This window comes from Leptonychotes weddellii, chromosome 14 (assembly GCF_054177405.1).
Source record: "Leptonychotes weddellii isolate Sample4059 chromosome 14, ASM5417740v2, whole genome shotgun sequence".
NCBI classification, from domain to species: Eukaryota; Metazoa; Chordata; class Mammalia; order Carnivora; family Phocidae; genus Leptonychotes; species Leptonychotes weddellii.
This window is the reverse complement of record NC_138382.1, coordinates 71516256-71531726: the sequence shown is the minus strand read 5'-3', so window position 1 is coordinate 71531726 and position 15471 is coordinate 71516256. Positions and strand designations below refer to the sequence as shown.

General features: G+C 41.9%; 1 protein-coding gene and 1 pseudogene across 2 annotated transcripts; one reads left to right on the top strand and one right to left on the bottom strand.

The window, feature by feature from the left end:
- Positions 1–632: 632 nt before the first annotated feature.
- Positions 633–9250, bottom strand: LOC102748096 (hypoxanthine-guanine phosphoribosyltransferase pseudogene; annotated as a pseudogene). The gene is made up of 2 exons (XR_014140162.1): positions 8788–9250; positions 633–3060 (listed from the first exon to the last, which is right to left on the bottom strand). The product of XR_014140162.1 is annotated as a hypoxanthine-guanine phosphoribosyltransferase pseudogene (transcript).
- A 248-nt stretch (positions 9251–9498) lies between these two features.
- HSPA5 (heat shock protein family A (Hsp70) member 5) lies at positions 9499–13920 on the top strand. The gene is made up of 9 exons (XM_006744201.3): positions 9499–9594; positions 9676–9895; positions 9998–10229; positions 10653–10790; positions 11132–11244; positions 11332–11722; positions 11855–12092; positions 12416–12583; positions 13020–13920. Exons 2-9 carry the CDS (start codon positions 9774–9776, stop codon positions 13580–13582), a joined length of 1965 nt encoding a protein of 654 aa, XP_006744264.1. The 5' UTR covers positions 9499–9594; positions 9676–9773; the 3' UTR covers positions 13583–13920.
- Positions 13921–15471: the final 1551 nt, after the last annotated feature.

The window sequence follows — 15471 nt, the reverse complement described above, 5'->3', positions numbered from 1 at the left end:
TTTTCTAAAATTCACTTTCAATCAAACAATACAGAAATTCATTCTTGGCCTTAAAAATTGACCAAAAAATTGTATTGTATACAATACAAATAAGTCAAAAAAATCCCCTCAATTCCCATCCAATTCCACCCAAAGGGAGCCACTCTTGTCAATGATGGGGGGGACATAATATCTAGATTGGGGGGACATAAATAGGATCACGTTGTACATACCATTCTGTTCTTTTCGTTTAAAAATAAATCCTGAGCTTCATTCCATATCAATACATAAAAATCTACCTCAGTTTTGGAACTTTGCATAGTATATCCATAGTATCACCTACCATAGTTGATTTAACATCCCCTATCGATTTTGACATTTAGGTTGACTTTACATTCTGAATAACAAAAAATACATGTGAATGAACGATGTTATTTTTTAACATAGTTTAAAAAAAATTTTTTTTTTAAGATTTTATTTATTTATTTGAGAGAGAGAGAGAGAGCGAGAGCAGGAACACAAGCAGGGGGCGTGGGAGAGGGAGTAGCAGGCTTCCCGCTGAGCAGGGAGCCCGATGCGGGGCTCGATCCCAGGACCGTGGGATCATGACCTGAGCCGAAGGCAGACGCTTAACGACTGAGCCACCCAGGCGCCCCAGTTTAAAAAAATTTTTTAAAGCTCTGGCAATCTGTAAACAACAAAAAAATTTAGAAACACATAGATGGAAGCTGTTCTACACAGGTGGCAGATAGTATTTCTTTATAAAATGCTTTTGCCCTTTGGAACAGCCAGTTGCAAGCAAAGGACAAGACTACAGTCATAACCTTACTCCATGTTCTGGGCCCTAGGTTGTCTTACACTGGCTCCCACTGGCAGGCTCAGAAATAGTAGCAGTACTCAGAGATGGATTTACTATGAAGCTGATGGAGCTTATGATTTAGGGCCCCTCACTTGCCTGGGGATTCTTCCAAGGCCCAAGCAATTCAGTCAATATGGTTTTGCAACATTTGCCAAAGAATTTTTAATTATTGGCTCAGTTGAGGGCAACAGATAAAAGCCCAAAACTTGAGAATACTGAAAATGAGGAAAAAGACGCCTATAGAACAGTCATAAATTATGCAACTTGCACTTCTGCACAGTGAAATCTACTATAAACCTTATCCTTCTAGGGTGTCTTGGTGGCTCAGTTGGTTAAGTGTTCGACTCTTGATCTCAGCTTAGATCTTGATCTCAGGGTCATGAGTCCAAGCCTTGTGTCGGGCTTCACACTAGGTGTGGAGCCTACCTAAAACAAAACAAAGCAAAACAAACAAACAAAAAAAACCTCCCCTTATCTTTCTATCAGTATCAGGGATGTCCAGACTGATGGGAGCTGTCATGTTAACGCAAAATCAAATTTTGGTACATTACCTGTATTTGTCTTATTTTATTTTTTTACCTGTATTTGTTTTAACCTATGATTATAACATATGAAATAACTTTAATGTAATTATACCTTTTTTCCAAGATTTTATTCATTCACTTGAGAAAGTGAAAGCAAGGGAGGTCACAGAGGGAGAAGCAGACTCGCCGCTAAGTGAAGAGCCCGACATGGGGCTCAATCCCAGGACCCTGAGATCATGACCTGAGCTGAAGGCAGACCCTTAACCGACTGAGCCACCCAGGCACCCCAGTGTAGTTGTATCTTAAACATATTTCACTGACCTTTTTTGTTCTCTTGTATTACTTTTATTTTTTTTAAGTATTTTGGAATTTATTGATTTGTATTTAAACTGTTGACAAAGATTCACCAGAAATAATCTGAACAAGCAGAAAAATAGTTAATACTGAAACACTAAAATAATTCAAGGACACATGGTTTATCCAACAAAACAATACCTCTTAAACGCTGTCATCGATACAAAAACTGACTGCTTCTTACTTTTCTAAACACAGTGGCATAATTAACAATATTCAATCATTTGTTTTTTCCTGAATATGTAAAAATTAAAATGCCAATTAAAAATTAATATATCTTCTCTTTAAATGTTTCCTACAAATACAGTTTCAATATTTTCATTCAACAGTGGTGTGGTTTAAGAGATTCTTCATTCACAAGTCAAACAACAATCCACCCAAAGGGAACTGATAGTCTATAGGCTCATAGTGCAAATAAAGATTTTAGGAATGCAGCGAATGACATTTCTAACAAACATACCAAACAAATAAAATTCTTAGAAGATACAGGCAAGAAGCCCCTCTAAGCAGCTGGCCACAGAACTAGAACATTTGATCATTTTACTAGTGATTTCAATGGGACTCTAGATGTTTCCAAATTCAACTTGAACTCTCATCTTGGGCTTTGTATTTTGCTTTTCCAGTTTCACTAATGACACAAACATGATTCAAATCCCTGAAATATTCATTATAGTCAAGGGCATATCCTACAACAAACTTGTCTGGAATTTCAAATCCAACAAAATCTGGTCTGTATCCAATATTTTGAGGAGTCCTTTTCACCAACAAACTTGCAACCTTGACCATCTTTGGATTATACTGCTGGACCAAGGAAAGCAAGGTTTGCATTGTTTTGCCTGTTTCAATTATATCTTCAACAATCAAGACATTCTTTCCAGTTAAAGTTGAGAGATCATCTCCACCAATTACTTTTATGTCCCTTGTGGACTGGTCATTACAGCTTTTCAGTCTAATGAAGTCTACAGTCATAGGAATAGATCTATCACTATTTCTGTTCAGTGCTTTAATGTAATCCAGCAGATCAGCAAAGAATTTATAGCCCCCCTTGAGCACACAGAGGGCTACGATGTGATGGCTTCCCATCTCCTTCATCACATCTCGTGCAAGCCGTTCCGTCCTGTCCATAATTAATCCATGAGGAATAAACACCTTTTCCAAATCCTGAGCATAATGATTAGGTATACAAAATAAATCTAGGTCATAACCTGGTTCATCATCACTAATCACAATGCTGGGGCTTCGCGTTGCCATAACGGAGCTGGCTGGTGCGTGGACGGAGGGCAGTTCTCTTCTGTATTACTTTTAGTTTTAAATTCTTAAAGGCTTTTCAAGCTCAGTAAATTCCTGATAGATAAACAGGGATTTTTTTTTTTAAATAACAAGAAAATGTAGACAAAAAAGTAACATACTTACAATTTACTCTTTTAAAAACATAGATATCAACAATTTTAATAGCTACATAATGTTTCATCATCTTGAAGTAACATATCATTTCAAAACAGAAAATTGTTCATTCTTGATATTAAATACTAAATTCATGCAATTTTTTAAAAATTCTAGAATACAGAAATTGAGATTTAAGACTTTGTAAAGCATATTTAAAAATAATGGTATAGTATTTTTTTTTTAAAGATTTTATTTATTTATTTGAGAGAGAATGAGAGACAGAGAGCACGAGAGGGAAGAGGGTCAGAGGGAGAAGCAGACCCCCCGCCGAGCAGGGAGCCCGATGCGGGACTCGATCCCAGGACTCCAGGATCATGACCTGAGCCGAAGGCAGTTGCCCAGCCAACTGAGCCACCCCGGCGCCCCAATAATGGTATAGTATTATCATACTGTTAAGTAACTTACTTTTCTTACTTAACAATATATAATAGGTTTGTTCTGCCAACTTGACAAGCTAATTCTAAAATTTATATGGAAATACAAGTACCAAGAATAGCAAGACACTCCTGAAGGTGGAAGGACATGTTCTACTGGATATCAAGCTATAGTAATTAAGACAGAAGTTAATATGATAAATGGTAAAAATCTAAAGACTGAAACAATAAAGAAAAGTTAACTTTTTTATGGAAGAGGGATATAGGGTCAGCTGGGGTGAAAAAGTGAGGACTTCTTGGTGCTGACAACATTCTTTTTCTTGATTTGGATATTGAACACCTAGGGATTTATTTTATGATTATTCATTAAACGGTACACTTGCATTTTATGTACTTTTCTGTATTCACATTGCAATTTATAATAAAAAGATTTTAAGATATGTAAAACATCCAGCACATAGTAAATATTCAGTTAAGTGTAGCTACTCTAGACATTTAAAAAAAAAAAAAGAGGCAGTGGATTTGTGACAATCTCCAAGAAATATAGCTAACTGGATGGAAGCAGAACCATGCATGTAGCATGCTCCATCACTAGTTTTAAAATAGGGATACACACACACTGCATATGAATATGAATAAAACCTCTCTAGGCTACACAAGAAAGTGGTGACCGTGGTTATCTTTACCAGTGTAGAGGAATAAGGCTGGGGGTAGGGTGGCAGGCCGATTTATTTTCTTTTTCTTTTTTTTTTAAAGATTTTATTTATTTATTTGAGAGAGAGAGGGAATGAGAGACAGAGAGCACGAGAGGGAAGAGGGCAGAGGGGGAAGCAGACCCCCCGCTGAGCAGGGAGCCCGATGTGGGACTCGATCCCGGGACTCCAGGATCATGACCTGAGCCGAAGGCAGTCGCTTAACCAACTGAGCCACCCAGGTGCCCCGATTTATTTTCATTGTATATTGTACTCTTTGGATTTTATACCATGTACATATATTTCCTATTTTATTTTTAGGCATTTATTTCTTTAAGTAACCTCTACACCTAATGTGGGGCTCAAACTCACGACCCCGAGATCAAGAGTTGCACACTCCTCTGATTAAGCCAGGCAGGCGCCCCTATATTTCCTAATTTAAAAATTTAGAGATTTAGGGCGCCTGGGTGGCTCAGTTGGTTGAGCGACTGCCTTCGGCTCAGGTCATGATCCTGGAGTCCTGGGATCAAGTCCCACATCGGGCTCCCTGCTCAGCAGGGAGTCTGCTTCTCCCTCTGACCCTCCCCCCTCTCATGTGCGCCCTCTCTCTCTCTTTCTCTCTCTCAAATAAATAAATAAAATCTTTAAAAAAAAATTTAGAGATTTAGGATACATATTATCACTCAAATTCTATAGAGGCAGCTCTTTATAATTAGTAGCTTATTTTACTTCAATGGAAAATTTAAAACAGAAGAAAAATTAAAACATTTTCTGCATAAAACTAAAATGCTTTTCAATTAGTCAAATACAGGGGCGCCTGGGTGGCTCAGTCTGTTAAGCGTCTGCCTTCCACTCAGGTCACGATCCGGGGGTCCTGGGATCAAACCCCACGTTGGGCTCCCTGTCCAGTGGAGAGTCTGCTTCTCCCTCTGCCTTTCCCCCTGCTTGTGCTCTCTCTCAAATAAATAAAAATCTTAAAAAAAAAAACACATTAAAAATTGTTTAAAAATCATAAAATACCTTTATCATAACAACAGCCTTGTGAGGAGGTAAAATTATATCTATTTTACAGGCTAGTAAACAGAACCTCAGAGAGATTGACTTGCCCTAAATCATAGCTAGCTTAGTGACAGAACTAGAACTCTAGTTTTTATGCTTCCAAACCCCATAGGCTTTTCTATCATACTATCTGACACAGCATGCCCTCCTAAATGCCTCCCACTGGGGCGGGCAGTGGGGGAGGAAAGAATAGAAGATGCTCTACTTGTAACTTTTCATTTGTCTGTGGGGAAGGTTCCCTATTATAAAATTCACTTTTAAAAAGTCAAGACAGGAGCGCCTGGGTGGCTCAGTAGATTAAGCCGTCTGCCTTCAGCTCAGGTCATGATCCCGGGGTCCTGAGAGAGCCCCACATTGGGCTCTCTGATCAGTGGGGAGCCTGCTTCTCCTTCTATCTCTGCAGCTCCCCCACTTTTGCTCTCTCTGTCAAATAAATAAATAAAATCTTTTATTTTTTTAATAAATAAAATCTTTTTTAAAAAAGTCAAGACAAGGGTGCCTGGGTGGCTCAGTTGGTTAAGCGACTGCCTTCGGCTTAGGTCATGATCCTGGAGTCCCGGGATCGAGTCCCACATCGGGCTCCCTGCTCAGCAGGGGGTCTGCTTCCCCCTCTGCCCTCTTCCCTCTCGTGCTGTCTCTCATTCTCTCTCTCTCAAATAAATAAATAAAATCTTAAAAAAAAAAAAAAGTCAAGACAAAGAAAACTAATTGCATAGCACATTGCACTTTCAAAAGCACAAAAAAAAAAAAAAAAGGCTACATGATTTATACCTAGGATTGTTCCTGGCTCAGGTGTCAGGGAGATACTTTTTACTCTTCAGTTGTTTAATAAAGGTTAAGGCCTAGTCTCTCTTTTCTTTTCTTTTTTTTAAGATTTTATTTTTTTAAAGTAATCTCTACACCCAGTGTGGGACTCAAACTTACAACCCCAGGATCAAGAGCCGCATGCTCTACTGACTGAGCCAGCCAGGTACCCCTACAATCAGAGTTTTCTTGAAGTAAATGCTCTAAGAAAAGGGAGGGTCAGGGGTCCAAGGGCCCAGTCTCTTAATACAAAAGACAATAGAAGACAGTAATTAGAACATTTAAAAAAATATTTCCAATAATCTGTCAAATTCAACATAATCACCAAACATTACTTTCCATTGAAAGAAATCTTGAAAATTGACTCTCAAGAGATGGTTTTCTTGAAGAGCTTCTAAAATTTCTTCTCATAGTATATTCACATGATTTATAGCATTCCTATTATCCTACAACTTCCCACACACTTTTCTTATCTCCCACACAGTATCTTATCTAATCCTGGAAATAAGCCTACTAAAACCAACAGGACAGAAATCCCTGACATTCAATAGATGAAAACATTGAGGCTCTGGTAGGTTTTTCTCCCAAGATCATGTGCCTTATCTCTTAGCTGTGTATTCTCCCCAACAAAGGATGTGGAAAATTCTTAATTATCAGGGTCTAAACATTCAATTTGTCAATTACGTAAGTCTTTTCCTTTTCCTTCCTGTTCTATGCCTGTAATTCCCTTTCAAAAAGGAAGATTTAGGAGCTAAATGGGAAATAGAAATCTATTTTCTCACCCAAAGGAGCACAAGTACAACGAGCTGGTTTAAATTACTGGATAAAAATCTACATTTGTCTACCACTCATTATCAGAATATTTGCAAACTATGTAACTACTCTATATCCTAAACAAGATATACATCTTATAAACCCGAAACTCATGATGACTACAGAAATTAAAAGTCAAATTGCCAAGGCTCAAATCCTGGCTCCCTATCTCCTCAGCTGTGTAATCTCCTGGGCAAGTTTCTTCACCTCTCAGGGCTTCAGATTCCTTAGCTCTAAATTAAGGGTTAAAAAAAAAAATGCTTTCATAAGAATTAAAAGAGATAATGCACATAAAGTGTTTAGCATAGTATCTAGCGCTTAGTTAAATATTGATAATTTGGCATCAATACTATTATTGGCATTTAACATTCAGGAAACCAGATTTATCTATGCACTTTTCTATTCAATCCATAAAAGATCGCACTTCGGGTTATACAATAATATACACCTAATATACTTGGTTTTAAAAAAGATACTACAACCACCAATATACTCATTCCCTTTGGAAATTAGCCAGATATCACTTATCTAAATCTTAGGAAAATGAGAGTTGCAAAAACGATTACTCCATCAATCAAGGAAAAGGCTGAAACTGAGAGCTTTGTTTTTAAGGGAAATGGATGTTATATATACAAAGTCTCTTTGAAATGATACGAAGCTGTAAAGTGGCTGGATGGTGATTTCTATCTTAATAATGAACTGATGCAACCTATAGAGGGTCAGTATTACAGCAGTATTACAAGCCCTGTTGTAAGATGGGTGATGCAACTTCTATAGTCAATTCTGAGTCACCAGCATAACCTTTGAGAAGCACTGAAGGAGAAAGGAAAATTCTTGAGTACTGACTCCTAGGCTGAACATCTTAGTAATCTGTGTGTAAGATGTTTCAGTGCTATCTGGACAGGGTATTATGAATACCATGAATCTCAAGAATACATTTAGTGGAAAAATACTGGAGTCATCAGTTCCTATGATAATGTCCCATGCATTTTTTGTAAGCTTCTCAAAATATTTTGTATCAGACCTTTGGTCTGTCCATAGCAGGTCCTCCAAAAAGATTTGTTGAATGACTTAAGTAATTAAAAGAAACTAAGAGCATTGGCTATGGAGCCAATATGGATTCTAACTCCATCACTTACCAGCTCTACGACTTTAAGCTAGTTATTTAATATTTCAGTCCCAATTTTCTCATCTGGAGAATGGGAAATGCCAAGTATTAAATTATAAGGACCGGGGCGCCTGGGTGGCTCAGTCGGTTAAGCGACTGCCTTCGGCTCAGGTCATGATCCTGGAGTCCCTGGATCGAGTCCCGCATCGGGCTCCCTGCTCAGCAGGAAGTCTGCTTCTCCCTCTGACTCTCCCCCCTCTCATGCTCTCTCTATCTCATTCTCTCTCTCAAATAAATAAATAAAATCTTTAAAAAAAAAAATAAATAAATAAATAAATTATAAGGACCGAATGACATAGGAAACAACAATGCTTGGCACATTGTAAGTCTAAAGTAAATAGTAGTCTCTAATTTTTTGCTACAGGTTGTTATACAGAAGGCAGTATCAAGACATCTTTGTCTATCGGATGGGTTTAAGCACAATCTGACCTTTTCCAGGAAGAATGAAGTTACAAAGGTATTAAGAATAAAGGAGGAGGAAGGCTGCAAATGATAACCCGGGGCCACAAAGAAAAAAAGATGAGCAGAGGAGAAGGCAAGGGGCGGCAAGCTGGAAAAATGATACATCCCAAGGTGGGAGCCATGGCATTAGCAAGCTTTTCAGACGAGATCGGGCGCGTTCAGGGTGGTATGGCCGTAGACAGGAGAGGGTTGCCACACTGGGGTGGGGACTCAGGGCGAGGAGGTAGTTACTTTGGCCAGGCCTGTGACTTACCGTGGGGTAGGGCAATGTGGAGAACCCTGGTATAGACAAAGATAGCGGGCTAGGGAGAGCAGGGCCGACAGAATGGCTAGGAGCCCACGATCCGCGGCCGTGCAGTGCTCCGGCCAGGCCCCAGCTCGAGGGCTGCGGGCTGGACAACAAAAAGCCCTGAGGCTCGGACACCCCAGCACCGTAGCCGCTATAAAGGGCAAAGAAATTTGTTCTGAGGTGATCACAGAATCTACGCAGAGACCTGCCTGCCTGGGACGGGTTGGAAGCTGCGAGGAGGAAGAGCCGCTTCCCGCTTCGAGATGAAGGACGGAGGAGGGACAGGCGGACAGTGGAGAAAGAGAAGCAAAGGACCCAAATTCCACCGCCTCGGGGGAATCACGCACACCACAGTGGCCCGGGGCCCCCAGGGCCCAGCGTGGAAGGCGGGACTTCTGCCGTTACCGGCGGAAACGGCCTCCGGGTGAGAGGTCGCACGAGGGACAGGCAGCTGCTAAACCAATGGGGCCTGCGCCTGGGGCGGATGTTGCCTCCCATTGGTGGCTGTCGGGTGCGGCCAGCAGCCAATGAGTCCGCCGGGGGGGGCGTAGCCGTGACGCTAGTTGCGGAGGAGGCCCCTTCGAATCGGCGGCGGCCAGCTTGGTGGCCTGGACCAATCAGAGGCCTCCAACGAGCAGGGCCTGCGCCAATCGGTGGCCTCCACGACGGGGTTGGGGGGAGGGTATATAAGCGCCCTCGGCGACGGCGCGGTCGACGCTGGCCGGGACATCACACAATCATCGACTTGGGGGATTTTTGTGCGTCTGAGAGGTAAGCGCCGCGGCCTGTCTTTCCGGACCTGCCCTTCGCCTTGTCTGCTGCTCCTGCTGACCCCGGGCCCTGTACCCTCAGATCAGTAAGCTCGGTGCGCTCGGGTGCGGCGGCCTGTGGCAGGATTGCCTGTGACGTCCTGCCTGCCTGCTGACCGACTGGCCTACGGCGCCGGCAACATGAAGCTGTCCCTGGTGGCTGCGGTGCTGCTGCTGCTCGGCGCGGCGCGGGCCGAGGAGGAGGACAAGAAGGAAGACGTGGGCACGGTGGTCGGTATCGACCTGGGGACCACCTACTCTTGGTACGTGGGGTTTGGGGAAAGGGGGGAATGGGGCGTGGCCTCCTGGGCTGCTGTGAGAATCGCGGTGCTGATTCCTTGCGTTCTTGGTGATTTTTCCGTCAGCGTCGGGGTGTTCAAGAACGGCCGCGTGGAGATCATCGCCAACGATCAGGGCAACCGCATCACGCCGTCTTATGTGGCCTTCACTCCTGAAGGGGAGCGTCTGATCGGCGATGCAGCCAAGAACCAGCTCACTTCCAACCCTGAGAACACGGTCTTCGACGCCAAGCGGCTCATCGGCCGCACATGGAACGACCCGTCCGTGCAACAGGACATCAAGTTCTTGCCTTTCAAGGTTCGATGGGGTTTTCCTCGCCGGGATAGAGGGGGGCGGTGGTGGTCGGAGTATTTTAAGGTTAAGAAGTTACTGAAAAATTGTTGAGACAACAAAAAGGATGCAAACATGGTGTATCTGAAATAACTCGTATTGAGTAATCTTGGTATGTTACAAAACTTGCTTAAAGTAAGCTTGGCAAGCAAAGTCATTTCACACACAACTATTCTGTCTGCATCGTTTAGGATTAAGAGCCTGATTAAAACTGAAGAGGCTTGTCTTTGTAAAGCACCCATACTCCTTAAGCATTTCTAGTCAATATGCAGTTCCAAGTGACCAAAGTAAACCAAACTACGGGGGAGGAAGTGGGACTCAGACAGCCCTCTTGAAGTTTTAAATGTTCCTGCTTCTGTGTCTGAAAACAGTAATCATTCTTTAAAATAGGTGGTTGAGAAGAAGACTAAACCATACATTCAAGTTGATATTGGAGGTGGGCAAACAAAGACATTTGCTCCTGAAGAAATTTCTGCCATGGTTCTCACCAAAATGAAGGAAACTGCGGAGGCTTATTTGGGAAAGAAGGTAAATATTTCTAGAACATTGTTAAGTAATTTTATTTTTCCTATTCTTGATTTATTATGTTGTATAGATGCTGTTATTGTTTTAATAATTAGAATCTGAATGACATCCGTGTATATCAGTTTTAATTACTTGCATGTTTTACTGTAGGCCAAACAAAATATTAGGGACTTTTCATGTATTACCACTTAATGCTTGAAAATCCATGGATATAAAATTATGTATATTATACTCATCTACAAACAGATTGTCTTGGAAACTAAAATGATGGTTTGAGTGCAATTCATGTAAGAGTTAAAACCGTGTGATAAAATACGCTTAATTACTTTTTGTTATCCTTTTAGGTTACCCATGCAGTTGTTACTGTACCAGCCTATTTCAATGATGCCCAACGCCAGGCAACCAAAGATGCTGGAACTATTGCTGGATTGAATGTCATGAGGATCATCAATGAGCCGTGAGTGTTAAATTCAAAAGTATGGTCATTCACCAAATAGGTGAAATGTAAACTTAACTAAGCCTTTTTTTCCTTTCTCCTTAACAGTACAGCAGCTGCTATTGCTTATGGCTTGGATAAGAGGGAAGGGGAGAAGAATATCCTGGTGTTTGACCTGGGTGGTGGAACTTTTGATGTGTCTCTTCTCACCATTGACAATGGTGTCTTCGAAGTCGTGGCTACTAATGGAGATACTCATCTGGGTGGAGAAGACTTTGACCAACGTGTCATGGAACACTTCATCAAACTCTACAAAAAGAAGACTGGCAAAGATGTTAGGAAAGACAACAGAGCTGTGCAGAAACTCCGGCGGGAGGTAGAAAAAGCCAAACGGGCCCTGTCCTCTCAACATCAAGCAAGAATTGAAATTGAGTCTTTCTATGAAGGAGAAGACTTCTCTGAGACTCTGACCCGGGCCAAATTTGAAGAGCTCAATATGGTATGTTCCTTGTTTTTTTTGCTTTGCTAATGAGATCTAGTTAGACTCTGTGTTTGAGATACTGCATTTAGATATGTAGACAATGTTTAGGTACAATAGGCATCATCACAGTAATTGTGTTTCCTATTCTAGGACCTGTTCCGTTCTACCATGAAGCCTGTTCAGAAGGTGCTGGAGGATTCTGACTTAAAGAAGTCTGATATTGATGAAATTGTTCTTGTTGGTGGCTCTACTCGAATCCCAAAGATTCAACAACTGGTTAAAGAGTTCTTCAATGGCAAGGAGCCATCCCGTGGCATCAACCCAGATGAGGCTGTAGCATATGGTGCTGCTGTCCAGGCTGGCGTACTCTCTGGTGATCAAGATACAGGTATGTCACTGTCACAGCATTTTCCACGGTACTTCCATAGCTTGATAGGAAGAGTATAATTATCTGTTGCTTTCGAGGGTAATAGAACATGAGCAACAAGGTCACATAGCTAGTAAAGGGTAAAGTGAGGACAAGACCTGGCTCAGTTTCAAGATCATTAGCAATTAGATTTAATTCAGTGCTTCTGAAATGATTTTGCATAGAACCTCACATTAAATGGCGAGATGGAGAAGATAAAGTTACACAGTTGAGGGGGAGACTGCTTGGTAGTGCTCCTGCGACTCTTGAATTAGAATTTAACCTTGGTTAACTTACCTTTGCAGGTGACCTGGTACTGCTTGATGTATGTCCCCTTACACTTGGTATTGAAACTGTGGGAGGTGTCATGACCAAACTGATTCCAAGGAACACTGTGGTGCCCACCAAGAAGTCTCAGATCTTTTCTACAGCTTCTGATAACCAACCAACTGTTACAATCAAGGTCTATGAAGGTAATACCTTACATTTATGAATGACATACTATGTTTTTGAGAAGCATGACTTCTTCATATGTTCTTTTGAAATGAGAAGGGCTAGAAATATCTCCTCTTTTCAGACCGGGTCCCTAATATGACTAGTGTTGAGTTTGGTAGAGTCAACCCCAAAATCTAGTTCTTATTTAGCTACTTGGCACTCTTTGCCTTTAAAAATAACTTCTGGCTCCTAGAAAAGAGTTCATAATGCTGCAGAGAAGAAATTCAATTAAAAGTTAGTAGTAACTTAACACAGTCCCACTTGCCACTCCTTATAGATCAATACTGACCCACTTCTAGCTTGATAAGCATAGCCTTGCCACTGTAGGCTCCAACAGACTGAAGTGTAAGAATCCAGATGCACTAATGTTTGTCAGTAACAACTAACAAGTTATTTTTTTGGTGTAACTTCTAGGTGAACGACCCCTGACAAAAGACAATCACCTTCTGGGAACTTTTGACCTGACTGGAATTCCTCCCGCTCCCCGTGGGGTCCCACAGATTGAAGTCACCTTTGAGATAGATGTGAATGGCATTCTTAGAGTGACAGCTGAAGACAAAGGTACAGGCAACAAAAATAAGATTACAATTACCAATGACCAAAATCGCCTGACACCTGAAGAAATTGAAAGGATGGTTAATGATGCTGAGAAGTTTGCCGAGGAAGACAAAAAGCTCAAGGAGCGCATTGATACCAGAAATGAATTAGAAAGCTATGCCTATTCTCTAAAGAATCAGATTGGAGATAAAGAAAAGCTGGGAGGTAAACTCTCCTCTGAAGATAAGGAGACCATGGAAAAAGCTGTAGAGGAAAAGATTGAATGGCTAGAAAGTCACCAAGATGCTGACATTGAAGATTTCAAAGCTAAAAAGAAGGAACTAGAAGAAATTGTTCAGCCAATTATCAGCAAACTCTATGGAAGTGCAGGCCCTCCCCCAACTGGTGATGAGGAACCAGCAGACAAAGATGAGTTGTAGACATTGCTAGTGCTGTAATATTGTAAATACTGGACTCAGGAACTTTCGTTAGGAGAAAATGGAGAGAACTTAAGTCTCGAATGTAATTGGAATCTTCACCTTGGAGTGGAGTTGAAGATGCTATAGCCCAAGTGGCTGTTTACTGCTTTTCATTAGCAGTTGCTCACATGTCTTGGGGTGGGGGGAAAGGAAGAATTGGCTATCTTAAAAAGTGGGTAAAAAAGCTGGGTTAGGGTGTGTGTTCACCTTGGAAATGTTCTATTTAACAATTGGGTCATGCGCATTTGGTGTAGGAACTTTTTCTACCATAAGTGACACCAATAAATGTTTGTTATTTACACTGGTCTAATTTTTGTGATAAGCTTCTAATTAAGTCCATTGCTTCAAGGTTGGAGTCTTCACTTGTGTGGAGGGGGTTGGGGGTTTTATTTAATACTTTCAGGGAACTTGCCTAACAGTTAATCTAGTTTAAGAAATGGGCGGGGGACATTTGGGTGACTTGGTTGAGCATCTGACTCTTGCTTTCTGCCCAGGTCATGATCTCCATGTTGTGGAGTCGGCTTGTCCATCTCCCTCTGCTTCTCACCCCACCCCTCTTCCCCCCTTTTCCTTCTCTCTCAAATCTTAAGAAAAAAAGTGGGGGGCACCTGGGTGGTGCAGTTGGCTAAGCAATTGACTTGGTTTGGGGTCAGGTTGTGACCTCAGGTCATGAGATTGAGCCCCCCATCGGCTCCATGCTGAGCATGGAGTCCGCTTGAGACTCTCCCTGTCCCTCTGCCCCTTCCCCCACACCCCCCCCACAATAAAAAAGAAAAAAGGGGGCTCCTGGGTGACTTAGCTGGGCCTCTGCCTTTGGCTCGGGTTGTAATCCAGAGGTCCTGGGATCAAGCCCCACATCAGGCTCCCTGTTCAGCAGAGTCTGCTTCTCCCTCTCCCTGTGCCCCCCTCCCCAGCCGCTTGTGCTGGCATACCCACTCCTTCTCTTTCTGTGTCAAATTAATCTTAAAAAAAGAGAAAGGGGCAGGAAAGGTAAACATTCTTACCTAGGCAAGGGCCATTTTACAGTGCCGAAGGGCGGAATTGTCTTGAACATACTTGAAATTTCTGATTTCCCCTTATCTTTAAAACTTTCTGGTGGCTTTTTATTACTAATGCTTTGCAGTGGCTGGAGTTCTAAGTAAGACTTGCTATGAGTGATGGATCACTGATGTTAACTTTATACACTTGGATTCAATTCACGATTTTAGGATATAAAGGTGTATTTTAAAATCTCTGCTATGTCAGAATCTCCATCTCTGACATTTATCATTAGTGGTCTGGAGGGGGGTCTAGGATGGTGACCCTGAAACTACTTTGAGTCCTACTACAATTGTGGATCAAAGGCAGTCATTTGTATCAAAAGAGGTTCAAGATTACTTGGATCGGCTCCCTCAGGAAAGGGATGATCTAAATGAATAATTCTGTGTGATCAATAAAGGGCAGGCTCTCTGCTGCTAATAAGAAATCCAACACTGCTTAAGGATAATAAATATTTTATAGGTGGGCAGCCAGCTGAAAGGTTAATTTGCTAACTGGCAGAACTGGAACCTGACGGCATGATTATTTTACTCTGAGGCCCAGATCCCTGCTGCAGCGCCCCAGAAGCATTTGGACAAGCCTGGAGTGCAATACCAAAGGTCTTCAGGCCAAGTTCAATACAAACCTTAAAAATGACCTGCAGTGCTGTGTGCTGTGGTGTTAACAGGTGGCTGGGAAAGACAAGGGCCAGTCTTCATCCCTGTCCCCAACAGCTCTCAGTACCAAATGCCAACAGGCTGCACCTCTTTCTGGAGAGCAGCTCTGAATTCTAGAAAGATACACTTGAACCTGTAAATGTCCACTCCCTGATT

Bases quoted from the DNA above. Each gene is read 5' to 3' on its own strand.
- HSPA5 (XM_006744201.3), top strand. From the start codon at position 9,774: ATGAAGCTGTCCCTGGTGGCTGCGGTGCTGCTGCTGCTCGGCGCGGCG. The intron at 10,230-10,652 runs GTTCGATGGGGT...TCTTTAAAATAG, and splicing joins TCAAGTTCTTGCCTTTCAAG to GTGGTTGAGAAGAAGACTAA. The intron at 11,723-11,854 runs GTATGTTCCTTG...TTCCTATTCTAG, and splicing joins AATTTGAAGAGCTCAATATG to GACCTGTTCCGTTCTACCAT.